Here is a 16,920-nt window from a genome sequence, read left to right on the forward strand (position 1 = left end):
GCGTCATCAGAAAACCTGAGCAAAGGAAATCTGCAAATACACAAATGGTGCCCCACAGGTGCAGCGCCACTTTTCTCCTTGTGCCTCACATGGCTTTGCTGAGTTGTCCTCCCCTTCTGAATCCTGAAGAATAGCAAGGGCACTGTGCCAGCAAGGTGCAGTCTGACACTTCATTGCTGACCAAAGAAAAGCCCCCCGTATTGTTCAAGCTACATAGCGGTGGGAATAAATGAAAATGTGTCCAAATCAGTGCAGGGTCTTGTGGGCCTTACTTGGTTACTGTGGGACAACTCGTGGAAATGACCAAGCGGGACAATTGAATGACAGCGGGAAGCCTGGCTGATGGAGCAGGTTGGGTTTTTAAAAAGACTGGCATGGTGGATTTGGGAGAGAGCAGCTTGTAACGGGGCTCGGACTGGCTGTGGCTTCTTGCCAGTGCTTGTCAGTGCTCATCCTTGGGCTCTCCCAGCCTTGTTGTGCCACCTGGCCTGCCCCTGCTGACGGCTGCTGTGACTGCAGAGGCTGGAGCCTTCCTTAGCCGAGAGTCCCGCTGACGCCCAGCCGCTGCAGCGCAGAGCTGCCGGGAGGCAGCAGCCCCTCGTCTGGCCTGGCTCCTGCATGGCACGGCCTGGACTCACGAGAGGCTCAGCATCTCCTCTGGGCAGCTGTCTGTGTCATAGCAGAGCCTGAGGAGCACTGCTCTCCTTGCTGCCCATGCCCGCTGTGCCCAGCTGGGAAGATGGGGACGTGTGCAGTGCTGAGAGGGCGAGTCCAATGCGAGCGACTGATCCGCGCTGTCAGGGTGAAGGCAAGCAGTGTGCTTCTTCAGACGGGGCACAGGCAAGGGCATCTTCGAGCTCAGCCTGCTCAGAAAGGGGGAGGATCCTTAGGCTGAAAGCCCCATCGGTATTGGTTATAGCCTGAGCCGCTCTGCTTTACAAAGGGAAAGGCATTCTTTTGGCAAACTGCTGAAAGGTGGAGAAGATGCCCTCCTCTCCTGGGAAAACAACTCGTGGTGCTTTGTTTCCTGTCCAGAGATCACTTCAAAGGATTGTAGGAAATCAGTCTCTGTCCTTTCACAGTCTGCTGGCTTTTACTCCAACGTCTAAACAGCTTCTTCTCTCTTTGCTGCTGCTTTGTTTCTAGGCCATCTCTGCTGCAAGGCTGTCTGGGGTGTTGTTGCTGTTGTTGTTGTGGTTTTTTGTTGTAGTTTTTGTGGTTTTGTTGTTGTTCCTCAGCTGACCACAAAGGGCTGAGAGCCCCAGACAGTGGGGCTGCCTTTTGTACCTCCTGGAATGTGGGATTCCTGCTTTAAAGTGAGCATCTTGCTTCTTGTTTCTCTCAGGGAGAATGGTGAATGTGGAAAATCCTGTGACAAAATGCATTGAACTGGAAAATATTGGCATCGGGTGAGTCTAACCACAGCTATTTCCACAAAACCACAGGCTGAGTGTTTTGCTGGTGGAATGTCTATTGAGTGTGAAATCAAGCAGGCTGCAAACATGTTCAGACACTGGGGTTAGATTGCCCCACCACTCACTGCTAGTCAGAATTTATAAATGTGGCCAGAAAGCATTGTCAAGGACATCTCAATGCTGCCAAAGTCTTGCCAGCAGCAAAGAACAGGACCTGGAAAATCTCCAGTCTCTCAAGTGTGGGACACCTGTGTGTTAATCTCCTTAGAATTTTTGGGTGTCTCAGAATCATATGGCCACACTAATGAAAGGAGAAGAATCCTGATTGCCTGAAAGAGCAACCTAGCCCCTGACAGCTGTCAGATAACAGTTCTCTGGAACATTTCTTTCCAAGAGTTTGCTGAAGGAAATACTTGGTGGACAGTTTTAGAACCTCACAGTTTAAAAACTGAAACCTGAGATGAGAGAATAAGCTCTCTGAGCTTTTTGATCTGAGGCTGTAAACCCCAAAGCTACAGGAACAGGCCCAGTGCCCAGTGCCCATGGCCCTTGAGAGGAAAATGCATCATCTGCCTTCTGGCAGACCCCTCATGCATCCTGCAGGGTTTAGGTATTTACAGCAGAGATCTCCTGTCTGGGCTGGCTTTCACTCCAATGTCTAAACGGCTTCTCCTTTCTTTCCTGCTGTTTTGTTTCTAGGGCTTTTGGAAATGTTTGTAGAGCAGTCGACACTGCCACAGGAGGAGAGGTAAATGTCAACAGCCCCCACAGATTCTGCGGCTCTTGAGGGCTTTCCCCTCTCGTGTGAGCTGTGGCTGGAGCTTTGGGTCACCCGTCGAGCTGTGCTGCAAAGGCACAGGAAGCACAGACTGGTGCCAGCCTGCAAATTACACTTGGGACAGCCTTTGCCCTTCTCAGCTGCCACAGGGAAGGCACGGAGGGCAGCAGTACCTTTCAGAGAAGGATGAGCTTGCTTGCTCTCTCTCAGTTGCTAAAACAAAGGTGGAGCCTTAGAGCATCTCACTGCTCTTTGGGGCTACAGCTTCAGAGTCCTGAATTCTCATTTCTGGCTGCCAGCAAATGCATCTGAATCTTACTGGAAGTTCCTTAGCAACCTGCAGTGCTGCACATGGGAGCTGCACATAGGGAGAGATCTGCAAGGCATCCCTAAAAGCCCTAAGCCCTTCTTATAGGCCAGGATGGATGTGTGGAGTACCAAGTCTTGGATTACTTCTTTTGAATCCCAGCCAGAGCAGCAGAGAAGTGTGGCCAGAGCTTTGTGGTGATAGTTGAGACACCATTGTTACCAGGTGGACAGTTACACCTGTCCTGTAACTGGCCCCCAAGTGAGCAGAGAAATAGGCTGTTGGAATGTCACTTCCTAATTACTCCAAGGTCTAATCACAAGGCACTTTGGCACAGCTCGGCTGTGTTTTTCCAAAATCATTCACTCCATGTGTGTTGTGGTCTCATGCCACAAACTTCTCAAGTTACTGATTTTCAACATTATTTTAGCTGTGCAGAAAGAAAATATATCTCCAAGGACTGAGCATCAACACAGTATCCCTCAATGAACTTTATCCCACGAATGTTCATTTACATATTGCAAGCAAGTGAGGTTAAAAACCAGCTTTGGTTAGTGGCAGGAAATAGAGCTGTTAATTATTGCTTAATTATTATTTTTCTACTCATCTGCAGTGGATGGGGAAGAGACTGCGTTTTGTCTGCACAAGTCTTCCCTAGCACAGGGAATTTGAAAATTGTTCAAAAACCTGGATCATCCCTATCTTATTAAGTCAATAGCCTTAAATTCACTGTCTCCAATTTGTTTTGAGTTTTGATTTATTCCAAGTGTCTTAAGTGCTGATGAACCCACCTAGAAAGGATTTCCTTTGGATTGTTACTGCTCTTTTCCATTGCTGTGCATGCCAGGAAGACCAGGTGCTTTTTTCCAGAAAGGAATAGTGTGACAGGTGTTTTTTCCTGGGCTGTTACTAAGCTGTATTTTTCCTTTGCTGGCCATCTAAGACATCTCTGTTCACACATGTGCCTTTTCCTTGAGACTGCACAGATTGCAAACACTTCACAGCCTAGAGGCAATGTCTGTTCCTTTTATTCTGTCCTCATTTCAAATGGACCAGGGAACTAGGATCAACCAAAAAAGCAACATAGCCATGCATGCTCATCTCCATGCCCTTGTTTCCTTCTTTCAGCTACCTTGTGGATAATGAACTCTGGCTGGTTATGGAGTACATGGATGGAGGCACTCTGATGGATGTCACCCGCAAGACCTACCTGCGTGATTTTGAGATTGCAGCCATCAATCGGGAGGTTGGGGATCCTGCCTGTATTCCCAAGGGCTTGGGCAGGACTGTCTGGGAAACAGGGGCTCAGAACTGGAGTGATTCCATGTGCCAAGCTTTGTTTCTGTGTTGCTGCTGTGCTATGGAGAAGCAAGAGCATCTCAAGTGAACTAACTGCCTGCCAGTGTCCCTGCATTCACTCTACTCTGTTCTTACAGTCTGATCTCCTGCTGTCATATTGTCGCTCTGTGTCCTGTATTTGTATTTGCTGTTGTCCTAATTTGAAAGACAGGTGTCTGCCAAGGAAGGCAGGAACCTCCCTTGGAATAGAGAGTATGATCCCCCTTCCCTCCAAATTATTATGAGTAATGTGACACCCTCCTGTTTATGTTTTCTCTCTCTTGCAGTGCCTGCAAGGACTGGGTTTCCTTCACTCAAACCACATGATGTTCAGAGATGTCAAAAGAGGTCACATCCTTCTCAGACCCGATGGCTCACTGAAGTTGGGTCAGTATATTCTTGGTCAGGCACAGCGTTACGGGGATGTGGGGTGTAGGGCTGCAATAGTTTTGGTTGCATCAGTGGGGGAACCACAAGAAACAAGTAGCACATAGCTAGTAGCAAGTAGCATGTATAAGTAGTACCTAGAAGTAGCAAGTAGCATGTAGTTCAGAAACCTGCCATTTTGGCGTTCAGCCATGCTTGGCATTTCTCATGTGCTTATTGAATACTCTTGGAGTTCTGTCTCTGAAATGTCATAAATGCTTTTACTCGAGGGAAGTGCATTTGCCGTTATAGGCTTGGAAATTTTCCTTTGGGTTGAAGAGGATAATAACAAAGTCTCTTTGGTCACCATCATTTCCAGTGCCACCAGCACAGAGCTGCTACTATTGTGGCAGACATTTTTATGGAGACTCTCGGGTCTCTTCACATTGTTATTTCTGCTCATTTTAGATAGACTCTGCAAGGTGAAGTTTGAGTAGTTCCCAGTCTGTGTCTTATGCTTCTAACTAACATCTTGCAAAGGCAGAATGAGCTCCCTCTCTCTGGCTTCTCAGCACGTTAGACATTGGTTCCACGTGGGCCACACTGGATAATGCTCACCTGATGTCTTGCCAAATTACACTGTAATTCCTTGACCCGAGGAATATCAGGAAGACCTAAACTCCATGAACAATCCATGTCAGTTGCATGGAAGCGAGCATCCTTGGCTTTGCTGAAAAAACTGGAGCTCAGCTTAGGTTAGATTCTCTTGAGAAGGAGAATGGCTGGAATCTTCAAGTGCTTCCAGAAGCCTGTGTGCTCAAAGGGACTGAGTTGGACTCAGGGAGCAGCTGGAGGTTTCTGCACATGATGGATGGGGATTCCCAGACGGCTCAAGCTTTACCACAGGCCAACACTCCCAGCTGTTCTCAGGCAATGCCCTGCTTTTGGTTTCAGGTTGTTCCAGCTCGTCTGTCTGTGAAGATGGCCCTAAAAACGTGAAGCAAAAGTCTCAGAACTGGTGTTAACTTTCCATAAAAGAAGAAAAGAAATCCAAACCCAATGAAGTTCCCAAAACAGTGATATTTCAGATCAACTGCAGTCCCTGTGCAACTTCGAAACTTGCCTGAAACCAGGGCAAGAAGCTGTAAAGGCCATATAGTATCTTCTGCTTCTTGTGCAGTGTTGCTGAAACACTTAGTGACCATATTTCCTTCCTAGTCCAAGCCACTTTCTCCAGGCCACCAAGCCAGAGCCTGGTGATATGGAGAGCCTGCCAAAACCTCCTGTTTGTTGCTGGCACTTTCTGGGATTAGCACACCATTAATGCATTGACTTGAGTATCCAAATGAGCATGGGATTAACATAGGGATGGCATTTCTCCCTTTTCTGATTTGACCATGAAAAGGTTTTCTTTTGCCACATAAGGGAAGGTGAAATTTGGAGACTGCTGAGAAACAGAGTTGCAGGCGACTGCTGGCTGCCCAAAGAGGCATTTTCATCCCAATACATTTCTGCATGCAAGTTAATGTGTCTGTGTTGAACACAAGGTTCCAAATGTTTGTTTCCTTACCCAAGGAATAACTGATGGATTTCTTTTTTTTCTCCCAATTACCATTCTTTTCAACAACAGAAGAAAAGCATGATGAGTTTTAGATTATCAAAGCTGTTTTTAAGGGAGCAACAAAGCAGACACACTTGTCATGTAATAATAATTGGAAATAGTGCAAAGTCCCCCTTCCAAATAGTCTGTCAAGCTGGTATGAATTCTCAGAGAAGCAAAACGTGCTTTTGCTGATGTAGTTCCCACTATGTAGGTCAGCCAATGAAATCAGCTGCCTCGGAGAGATGAGCTGGATTTTGGAAAAGCTGTGGCTGCATTGGGGTTTGGGTTTTTGTGGGTATATGAAAGTCATCTGTGCCCCTCTGCCAGGGCAGAAAGTGCCACAACAGAGTATAAACAACAGGTTCAGGGAGAGCAGTTAGAGATGTGAAAGAAGCAATGCCTGATAGCCAAAATAGGGACCCCAGAGCTGCGACAGCCCGAGCTCCTCTCACCTTTGCTGAGTGACTTCCTGAGCCACTGCCTGCAGAGAGATGAGGAGCAGCGCTGGTCTGCCAAGGAGCTCCTGCAGGTAAAATGCAAAGGGGTGTTGCGGTTTTGGAGGATGGTGCAGCAGACTTTACCCTAGAGCTTCTCTACCCAGCCAGGTTCAGCGCCTCAGTGCTCCAAACCCTCTGTCCCAGGGCTGGACACTGCGCTCTCACTGGCCAGAGAGCCATAAGGCTAGCTCTGGTCCGTCTGCTTCCACAACCGGCGGTGATAAAGGAGGCAAGGAGGGTCTATGCGTTGTGTCCATGGAAGATGTTTATTCGCATGGTGCAGCAGAGGCCAACGACCTCCCCGAGGCAGAGATGCCTCGAGGGCGAAGGCCTCACATGCACAGCAACATGTGGAGCATAAACACACGTGGAGCATAGACAGCAAGATGGCGGAGGGTAAGGGGTTTTATAGGGAAACAGCGAGGGGCAGGGACAACACACAGGCCCAGTGACCTCTGGGTACAGGGGAGGTACAGGGGCGGACTTAGGAGTACAGGAACCAATAGGGGAAACCCGAGGGAGTGGCCAGGGCCACGTGGGGTTAGGGTACAGGAACCAATAGGGAAAACTGGGGGCGTGGCTAGGACTGTGTGGAGTAGGGAAGGCAGGACAATAGGTGACAAGGACAGTCGTTAAGAAAAGGGTGTGGGGAACTTGCAGCCATTATCCCAATAAAGGGGCAGCAGGTGAAACAGTGAAACAGTGTCTGAGGGATGGGCTCCTCCTCCATTGAACTCCAAGGCATCACATGAGCTCCCCTCCTCCTCACCTCCCACTCTTGGTGCTTTCCAAATGGAAAGGGTGAGGAATCCTAGGCTGGGCTGGCCTGGCAGGGACCTGTAAAGGTCATCTGGACCAAGTGCCCTGCAATGAGCAGGGACATTGTCAAGTAGATCACGTTTCTCAGACCTGGAATGTTTCCAGGGATGGAGCACCTACCATCTCTTGGGGCAGCTTGTACCAGTGTTACACCACACTGCTTAGACCTTGTCAGACTCAATCCTGTTTTCATTTAAAAATATTGCACCTGCCTTTGAAGCACTGAGCTTGGAAAGTCATGCCTCATTGTTCATTGTTGCTTTGTTTTCTTTTGGGCAGCATCCATTTGTAACATCAGCCAAGCCTGCGTCCCGCCTGGTGCCACTGATTATCACGGTGAAATAGTGGAAGGAGAAGAGAAGGATTTATTTAGGATTGCTTTCTCCATAGCCAGCTTAGAATAGGATTGTAGAGAAGGATTTTAGAGGAAGATTATACAGTAGGATTATAGAAGAAGATTGTAGAGAAAGATTTTAGAGTAGGCATATAGAGTACCATTGTAAATCAATAAAGTTTCTGAGACACCAGCTCATCTGGAAGAGTCTTTCTCAATCTGTGAGATTTCCTTTGGAATTTGTCCGTTGTTTCTTAAAGGTGGAAAGTGACACTTATGGCTGTCTTTGGTAGGGTTTGAATGTGGGGAAGGCTCTTAAGCCTTCATCCTCTCCAGACCACACTGCCTTTGGTATACAGCCCACTGGCCGGTTTTTGCCCAGCCATGGTACTTCTAGCTGAGGCAGAAAGGGCAATGGCATTTGCAGCCCAAACTGAAAGAGGAGTGGGGCAGCCAAACATCCTGGGCAGGTGCAGGTGTTCAGCTGTGACTCAGAGCATTCAGGTTCCTGCCACTTGGATTTGTATCTATCCTCCAGCCAGTGCAATCTCTCTGGCTGGAGGATAGTCTTGCTCAACTGAGAAAGCAGAAGGATCCATGAGGGAGCTCTGAAAGGTCTCGTGTTCTGCAGAGCTGTCAGTGACTGTGAGGTGAGAGCAGGCACAGCCTTGCCCAGGGCAGAGCCCCAGCAGAGCCCTGGCCAGGGCCAGGCAGAGCCGTGGGTGCAGGGTGGTGCAGCGGCTGCAGAGAGCAGAGGCAAGCAGTGAGGGGCAGGTGGCCTCCCTGGCGTCCCCCAGGGCAGAGCCCTGGCGTGTCCCCCCTTTCCCCACCCGCCGCACACATGGGTGCATCCAGCACCAAGGGGAATTGGGCCTGGTGCTTAGGCCAGGCTGGCTGGGGACTGCCCCTGGGATGGGGCAAAGGGGACTGAGCTCTGAGGCTTACTGCAGCTTGGTGACCACCAGTTCCTCCTGGAGGAGGAGAAGGCACCTCTCGCTCCTCTTCGGGCATTGGGGTCAGAGCCACATCTGTGCTCAGCACAGCCTCATCACTGCTGAGAACTGCCCTGCAGAGCAGAGAGAGGTGGCCAGGGGTAAAGTGACCCCTTCTGCCGTGTCCCTGGCCATGGCCAAGTGTCCCCAGGCTGTGGGGGAGCCCACCTGGTGCAGAAGCAGCTCCTGGCCTGGCCCATCCTGCCTGGCACAGGAGGACTCTGTGCTGCAAGGTTGTGGGCCAGCTGCTGACAGCGAGGATGGGAAGCAGGATGTGAAGACTGGGCTGATGCCACTGTCAGTGCTTGCTTTCTCACAAAATCGATCACCAACCAGGACAGCTCTCAGCTTTGCTGCCGCTCGCTCGTGGACACTGGGTCCTAAAGAACTCCCGGTGGGATGGGCTGGGGATTCCTCCTCCCCGGGGGGCTCCCGCTTGGAGCTCTCCGCTCAGTGGAGTCCCGTTTGCTCCGCAGGCCTTTGCAGCAAGTTATTCCCCAGCGTGTGGCTCTGCTGCCATCCCAAATCTGCGGTTTCACTGCCCAGCCTGGCTGAGACTGGGGCAGCTGCTGGGCATGGCTGGAAATTTTCATGGCCAAAATCCTCCAGCATCATCACATTTCCATCTGCTCATTGCTTTAGACAGCACAAATCACAAAACACCCATTTCAGCTAAAAAATGCAATTTACTGCTCTGGCTGCACTGCCGATCTACAAATACACTAAAACCAATTTCCGTTTAAAAATTACATTTATTGCAAATTGCTACACCCGTGCTGGCAACATAGAACCATACAAATCTAAGCTGAGGTTAAGAAGAAAGGAATTTATTCGCTCTCCCTCCGTCGCTTCCTCCCGTGCAGTGCAGCCCTCCTGGACAGGGACAGCAGATGGGACATCTGGGAAGCAAAGGGAACACACTGAGTCAATATCCGGATATTTCCCTCGGCACCACCTGCACTTGTATCAGGGAATAGAAAATCTCAGAGCCTCCCCAGCAGGGTGAGAAAGAAAAAGCTGCAGGCCGAGCGGGCCAGGCTGCTGTGAGCGCAGCCCCGGCGGGACTGTCCCGCAGCCCCTGGCAGCCCGGGGGGCACAGCACAGCACAGCACGGCACGGCACGGCACGGCACGGCACGGCACGGCACGGCACGGCACGGCACGGCACAGCTGCCTTGCCCAAGGACAGACAGCCCCTGGGCCAGCCGGGCAGCTGCGCTGAGCAGCCCCAGCACGGGCAGTGCCCACGGCCAAAGCCCGCGCCACCCTCAGCCCAGCCTGCCTCACCGGCCCTGTGGCCTCACCCAGGCTCTCAGGTGGCAGCAGCGGCAGCTCCCCGTTTGCTGCTGTTGCTGGTGGCCTTCAGCTTCTCCCTGATGGCTCTGGTCACTCTCTGGATCTTCTCGAGGCCTTCGGGGCAGCTGCAGCAGAATTGTACACGCTGGAATTGGTTGCATGGCCTGGCAGAGCAGCAGTCCTGGACCCCTCTGTGCTCGCTGCTGGCTCCCTCCATCCCCTCAGCCCCTCAGCTCCCCCAGAACGCACAGCTCCACCATTCCCCTTTCCTCCCCCACAGTCCCCTCAGCGCCACAGTCCCTTCAGCCCCACCAGCACCTCAAGGTCACTGTTCCTTCAGTGTCACCCCTCCTCAGCCCCCTCAGCCCCTCAGTCTCACCGTCCTTCAGCAGCTCCTCGGGGGACACCAGCTGCTCCCACCGCTGCAGGGACACCTGGGGCTCCAACTGCTGCTCCGCCCGGCCCGGCTGCCAGCTCGGACCCAGCACGGGAAGAGGGGACAGAGGGGGCACAGGGGGAAAAGCAAGGGGTGAGAGAGGAAACAAAGAAGGAAAAGAGGTTAAAAATTTATCAATTTACCTATATGCTTATTCAAATGTAACTATATACATATTTAACTATACCTAGATATGTAAAAATATAACTGTATACATTTAAAACTACATATATAAATGTAACTATAAAGATCTATAAAAAATACATATAACTAAATCAATCAATCTATATAATTACACAGATATAAACATGTAACTAATTTATACTATTTTTATACTATTTTACACTTTCTTATACTATTTTATACTATTTTAAACTAGTTTATAACTATTTATGTATCTATAAATGTAACTATGGACAGAGGGACTGGACCTGGCTGATGTTCACAGGCTTTCCCTCTGTCTCTTCTTCCCATGCAGGGCAGCCCTCTAGGAAAGGTCCATCAGATGAGTATCTGGGAAGCAAAGGGAACACTGAGTCAATATTGGCCCTTGTGCACGTTTCCCTTTGGCAGCATTTGTCCTTCCATCAGGGACTGTTAAATATGGCCTAAAAAGGCAGACTCTCACTTGGGAATTTGAAGCCTGCTCTTTAAAACACTGGGATCCTTGCAAGTATAAAAATCTGTGTAAAATGTTGATGTATCCAGATAGAGTCTCAGCACTCGCAGTGCAAAGGGCACCAAAGAGAGCTTGAAACACAGACAATCCCAGCTCGCAAAAAACCCCCAGCCTTGTTGTTTTTTGTGATGTGACAGAGAGCCCTCAGTCCTCACTGAAATGGTTGAAGCTGAAAGGTGCTGTCAGCTGAGTAACGAACCAAACTGGGACAGCCAGCTTGGTGACACAAGTGCCAGAAGGTCAGCTTTATTCACTGCTCTCCTTCCACAGCCCAGGACTCAGGGTCAGTGCCGCCAGAGAAGCGTGCAGGGCAGGGCTCCAGCGGGGAGGCTGTGCCAGTGCCCTGCTTGAGCTCAAGGCACCAGGAAGCACCAAGCCTGCAGACAAGGACTCAACTCTTCTGATCTCCCTTCCTGCCAGAGGCAGGCTCACAGCAGCCATCTCAGGCCTCTCAAAACCAAGCTGGGCTCTCTCCTTACCAAGCTCCTCGGGCTCCAGGGAACTGTTCTCGCGGCTCACGGTGCCAGGCCAAGCTCCCTCGGCTGCAGCCTTGTTCTCGGGCTCCCCTCCTGAATACTCTGGGGTGACACCAATGTTCCACTTGAAAGAAAACCAGAAAGAAAGAAACCCAAAACTCTCAATACTTTTCTGGAATCATTTCAGGGACAAAATAGTTCAAAGCCTGCCACATTTCTTTCTCTTGAGGAAGAAAAAGCTTTTGAAAACTGCTATGTGTGAGTTTGCAGAAGAAAGAGGGTCATCACACTTGGCAAGAAGATATTGGGAAGTTCCAAAAACTCCCACTCCCCACCTGGACTCTGCCCTGCCTCTGTAATAAAGAAATAACCGGCAATGGGTCTGCATATTAAATGAAACAGAGCAGTTCTTTGGCACAGTTGTATGATAATATGCAAAAAGGCCTGTGCCAATACAGCAACTGAAAACTCCTGGCAAGTCTGGCGAGAGCCAAGAGGCAAGAAGAAGGGGATTCCTAATGCAAAGAGGGAATCTGTCAAACAAAAGGCCTTCTAGTCCCTGACCAAATTGCTCTTCAACACAGAAGGAGCCCCTGGGCTTCAAGGAGTCCTTCACCATGTCATGTCCAGGACCAGCATTGTCCTTCTCTCCAATCACACAACTCATGGAGCCTCAAAACCAACACATCTGCCCCCTAAAGGCTCCGGGGCTCACACACTTAATCCCTTGATCCTAACAGGAAAGTCTGCGCCCTAAAGGCCTTCAACAGTGGAGAAGATTGACTTCCCAAACCCAGTCCAAAAGCTGCCAAAGCTTCCACTTCATCACCACAGATGCCCCTGCGCTAGGGATCCTTCCCAGGAAAAGGAGCACCCAAATTTGGCCAACACAGGCTCACACCTCTCATCCTCACCAAGGGAGGAGACTTTTTAATTCCCTCCTCTTTTGGAAATCTTGCTTTACCAAGCAAATCTCTCCCTGTCCATTCACAGCTCAAGTCAAGCCTTTGTTTCTCAGCCATGGAGCAACATTCATAAACTCTCACTCCAGCCCCTTGCACTGCTATCCCATGGAGTTACCTGAGCCAAGGGAGACCTTTCAGGCAGGGATGGTGAAAGCGTCTCCTCCACTCTCTCAAGAACAAGGTCCCATGGTGGCAATTCCTCTTCCCCAGGCACATTCCATGGCCAGCTGGAGGCCGTCCATGCTGCACAACCAGCACTGCCAGGCAGAGCATCGGGGGCTGAAGTGCCCGCTGTGGCTGCAAGAATCCAAACACTTTGGTCAGGCTCCAGCACGGGGCTTTGGGACACAGAGCTCCATTGCTGCCTTGGATCAATCACCACAGGACTCACACAGGGAAACCAGACAGAGAATCTTTTGCCTTTCAAGGTCCTCCTTGCTAATTAGTGCACCTAACAATTTCTGCCTGAGAATGACAGAGCATTGGGGAAAAATACTTCAACCGGTCACTTCTCATGACCTTTCTGAAGAGCAAGGGTAGAACTCTTTTCCTACCTGATGGGTTGTAGGCTGCCCATGGGAAGTGCTGCCCTGAAAACGTGAAGCTGCTGTACTCAGGAACGGCCATGGAAGTGCTTTGAAGGTCTTCAGGACACCATGGAATGAAGAAGACCTCAGGCTGGTGTTGAAATATGCGTGTGCCTGGTTCCTCTGATGACAGCTCAGGAAGTCCCGGAGTGACAAACACTCTCCAGGGAGGTGCCGGGGAAACCTCAAGCTCATGAGCACCTGGACCTGTCCTGGATGGGCCTGGAAGCAGCTCTGAATCCTCAGCTGAGAAAGCCCTGAGGTTCTGGTACGAGGGAGCTGTGCAGCAGGAGAAGAAGAAGAAAGGAAGCAAAGAGAAGACTGAATCAATGTTGGCCTTTGTGTATTTCCCTTTGGCAGCAATTGCACATCCATCAGGGCTTTTAAAAGATGGCCTGAAAGGCAGATTCTCACTTGGGCATATGAAGCCTGCTCTTTAAACAAGCGGGATCTCTCCATATTTTCAAATCTGTGTAAAGTATTGAAGTATCCCAAAAAAAAGTCTCAGCACTCGCAGTGCAAAGGGCACCAAGAAGAGTTGAAACATAGACTGTCCCAGCTTGCAGAAAAAACCCCAGCCTTGTTCTTTCTCTGTGCTGACAGAGAGCACTCAGTCCCCACTGAAATGGTTGAAGCTGAAAGGTGCTGTCAGCTGAATATTGAACCAAACCGGGACAGCCAGCTTGGTGACACAAGTGCCAGAAGGTCAGCTTTATTCACTGCTCTCCTTCCACAGCCCAGGACTCAGGGTCAGTGCCGCCAGAGAAGCGTGCAGGGCAGGGCTCCAGCGGGGAGGCTGTGCCAGTGCCCTGCTTGAGCTCAAGGCACCAGGAAGCACCAAGCCTGCAGACAAGGACTCAACTCTTCTGATCTCCCTTCCTGCCAGAGGCAGGCTCACAGCAGCCATCTCAGACCTCTCAAAACCAAGCTGGGCTCTCTCCTTACCAAGCTCCTCGGGCTCCAGGGAACTGTTCCCGCGGCTCACGGTGCCAGGCCAAGCTCCCTCGGCTGCAGCCTTGTTCTCGGGCTCCCCTCCTGAATACTCTGGGGTGACATCAGTGTTCCACTTGAAAGAAGAACATAAAGAACATAACCCTTCTTGCCAATGACACAAAACACCTGGTTCAACGACTCCACGGCTCACACACTTCATCCCTTCTTCCCACACAGGAAGAAATGGCTTCCCAAATGCCTTCAACAGTGGAGAAGATTGACTTCTCTAAACACATCCAAAAGGTTGGACATGGGAGCTACACTGAACACATGATGTGGGCACTAAGGAACAAGTCCTGCCAGCTCTTGGCACAGGGATGTGCTCCTCCCTCCACTGCCCTGAGCACAACAGCCTCATCCAGGCTGCAGCTTTGCCACCACTGGATGGGAACACACATCTCTTGGCACAGAGATGCCCAAGAGGAAGGTGCCTGAGCTCCGAACCCAGAGAGCAAGACTGGCCAGTTTGCCCAGCTGAGGATTTTCCAGACAGAACCTTGACTGGAGGCTGCTGAGAGCACAAGAAAGCTGCAGCTGCAGCACATCCCCTCACACGGCTCTGGCAGCGCCTACACGCACGGCAGGGCTCACACAGCAGCAGCAGCTGCAGCCCAGCCCTGGCTCTGCCTTGGCCTTCCAGCCAAAAGGAGGCACAGCCCACAGCTGGTGCTGTAACACAGGCTCCTCTCGCATGCCCCTCCCTCCTGGGGAGACTTTGCCTCCTGTGGCAATTCTCCAAACACTCTTCTCTTATTTCACATCAAACAAGTCTCTTAAAACCTACTAAGCATCACCACCAATTATGCCCCTGCACTACAGATACTTCCCAGGATAAGGAGCACCCAAACGTGGCCAGCATAGGCTCACACCCCTCATCCTCACTAAGGGGGGAGACCTTATCATTCCCTCTGCCTTTAGAAATCTTGCTTTACCAGCAATAAATTAAATAACCAAATGATAAATAAATTCAAGTCAAAAAGCCTTTCCTTCTCAGCCATGCAACAGCATTCAAAGCTATCACTCCAGCCCATTTCATTGCCATCCAATGGAGTTACCCGATCCCTTTCAGACATGGATCTCCTGATCTCCCTCCGACTGACATCGGGATTCCTTACCGGCAGTTGCTCTTCTCCCTGGGCGTGCCATGTGCATCTGGAGGCTGTCGATGCTGGGCTGCTCGTGGAAGGGCCTGGAGGCAGCTCTGAACTCTCAGGCGAGGCAGCACTGAGGTCCTGGGACAATGGTGCTGTGGAGCAGGAAAGAAAGAAAAAAGGAAGCAAAGGGAAGACTGGGTAAGTATTGCTCCTCAGCTATGTTTCCTTTGGCAGCAACTGTACTTCCATCAGGAAAGAGAAAAGCTCAGATCCTCCCAAGCGGGGTAAAAAAGAAAAACAAACAAACGTGGTCTGGGGCTTTGCAACAACCAGTTCCGTGTCTATTTAGCTCTCCCCTATTCTTCCAACCGTCTGGGGAAACTGTCCCGCTGCAATTCCTTGGCAGGAGGCAGCTGCCAGAACCCCAACTGCCAGAACCCCAACTGCCAGGGGTTTTCCCCTCAGCTCCAAAGGGACACGAGGCTCCCTCCAGCAGGGCCTGAGCACGACCGAGCCCTCGGCACTCACACGCACTCACGGAGAGCTCGCCAAGCGTGCCCGTGGCCGGGCAAGGAGCAGCGGCAGCCACGGCGCGGGGCTGGGCCAGCTGCAGGCCGAGCGGGCCAGGCTGCTGTGAGCGCAGCCCCGGCGGGACTGTCCCGCAGCCCCCGGCAGCCCGGGGAGCACGGCACGGCACGGCACGGCACGGCACGGCACGGCACGGCACGGCACGGCACAGCTGCCTTGCCCAAGGACAGACAGCCCCTGGGCCGGCCGGGGCAGCTGCGCTGAGCAGCCCCAGCACGGGCAGCGCCCACGGCCAAAGCCCGTGCCACCCTCGGCCAAAGCCCGCAGCTCCCAGCCCCGTGCTCTCACCGGCGCTGGGGAGATGCCCGGCGGGGCCGGCCGGCAGCGGCCGCTCCCTGTGCAGCAGGTGGAAGCTGCACGGAGGGCGCCTGAAGCCGCCCGGCCCGGCAGCCGCTTGTCGCCGCCGCTTCTTGACGGCGCTGCGCCGCTTGACGCGCAACAGGAGCTGGGGGCGGTCCCGGCGAAACCTGGGGTTGCTGTAGTGGAGCCAGGCGCCGGCATCGCCCGGCACGGCCGCGCCGAGCCAGCCCGGCACCTTGCGAAAGCCGTAGCGATACAGCTGTCGCACGAAGCTGGCGAAGCGCGTGGCTCGGAAGGTGTGCGGGGCAGGCCCCTGGGCGCCGGCCGGGCTGAGCAGCTCCCGCTCGAAGAGCGAGCGGTCGATGAGCAGCCCCCGGGCCAGGCTGTCCCAGCGCACGGAGCGGACGCGGGGGCTGTTCACCAGGTGCCACAGCTTGGCGGGGAAGGTGCGGGGGCTGAGCCCGGGCGGCAGAGGGGACTCGTCCATGTCGATCGCCGCTCGCAGACTGTGGCAGCAACGCCTCAGCGCAACGGCCCCGGCGCGGGCAGGACTTGGCGGGGACAAGCGACACGAGCCAGAGAGAAGCACAGCGCGGGCACAGCGCGGCCGTGGAGCTCCCGGGGCGCTGGCCGGGCGCGGCGGGGCGGGCCAAGGTGCAAACCCTTCCTTGCTGCAGGGGAACTCTTCCTTCTTGCTCGGCTTTGCAGCGCAACCCACCAAGGCAAGTGCAGCAGGTTTCAGAAAGGGCTCCAAACCGAGGAATCCCGTGGGAAACTGTTGCTGTGTGTCGAGTGAAAGCCACATCACTCACTGTCCTGCACGGCTGAAGGGAGGAAAAAGATGTTAGACTGAGTATCTTCGCTGTTTTGGCTGGCGTTGCTAACAGAGTTCTCCACTTCAAAGCAGACAGGTGAAACGGGACACGGGGAAATGATGAAAAGGAGAGGCTTGAAGAATTTCTTTTGCCTCTCGTCCAGCCAGCTGGCTGGTTCCTTCTCTCCGTCTCTGCCTGCCTCTGGCAGATTTGGCAGATTTCTCATTCTTTGGAGTCAGCAAC

General features: G+C 52.2%; 1 protein-coding gene and 2 long non-coding RNA genes across 3 annotated transcripts in view; 1 reads left to right on the plus strand and 2 right to left on the minus strand.

Moving 5' to 3' along the window:
- Window positions 1-1,306: 1,306 nt before the first annotated feature.
- The window catches only part of LOC146424317 (uncharacterized), a 426,563-nt gene continuing 410,949 nt past the window's right edge, over window positions 1,307-16,920 (plus strand). Inside the window, exons 1-2 of the long non-coding RNA XR_014847044.1 lie at window positions 1,307-1,409; window positions 2,115-2,163. This is a non-coding gene — a long non-coding RNA (uncharacterized LOC146424317). The remainder of the gene's footprint in view (window positions 1,410-2,114; window positions 2,164-16,920) is intronic.
- On the minus strand, window positions 9,182-10,302 carry LOC146424318 (uncharacterized). Its single transcript, XR_014847035.1, has 3 exons — window positions 10,124-10,302; window positions 9,753-9,869; window positions 9,182-9,348 (listed from the first exon to the last, which is right to left on the minus strand). It is a non-coding gene; the product is annotated as an uncharacterized LOC146424318 (long non-coding RNA).
- On the minus strand, window positions 10,316-16,369 carry LOC146424319 (uncharacterized). Its single transcript, XM_085043403.1, has 7 exons — window positions 15,851-16,369; window positions 14,936-15,126; window positions 13,833-13,953; window positions 12,855-13,166; window positions 12,416-12,597; window positions 11,339-11,459; window positions 10,316-10,693 (listed from the first exon to the last, which is right to left on the minus strand). The coding sequence occupies exons 1-7, from the start codon at window positions 16,347-16,349 to the stop codon at window positions 10,668-10,670; spliced, it is 1,452 nt and encodes a 483-aa protein (XP_084899529.1). The 5' UTR covers window positions 16,350-16,369; the 3' UTR covers window positions 10,316-10,667.

The sequence above is a fragment of the Lichenostomus cassidix genome, chromosome Z (assembly GCF_008360975.1).
Source record: "Lichenostomus cassidix isolate B80296 chromosome Z, HeHo_3.0, whole genome shotgun sequence".
In the NCBI taxonomy this organism is placed as follows: Eukaryota; Metazoa; Chordata; class Aves; order Passeriformes; family Meliphagidae; genus Lichenostomus; species Lichenostomus cassidix.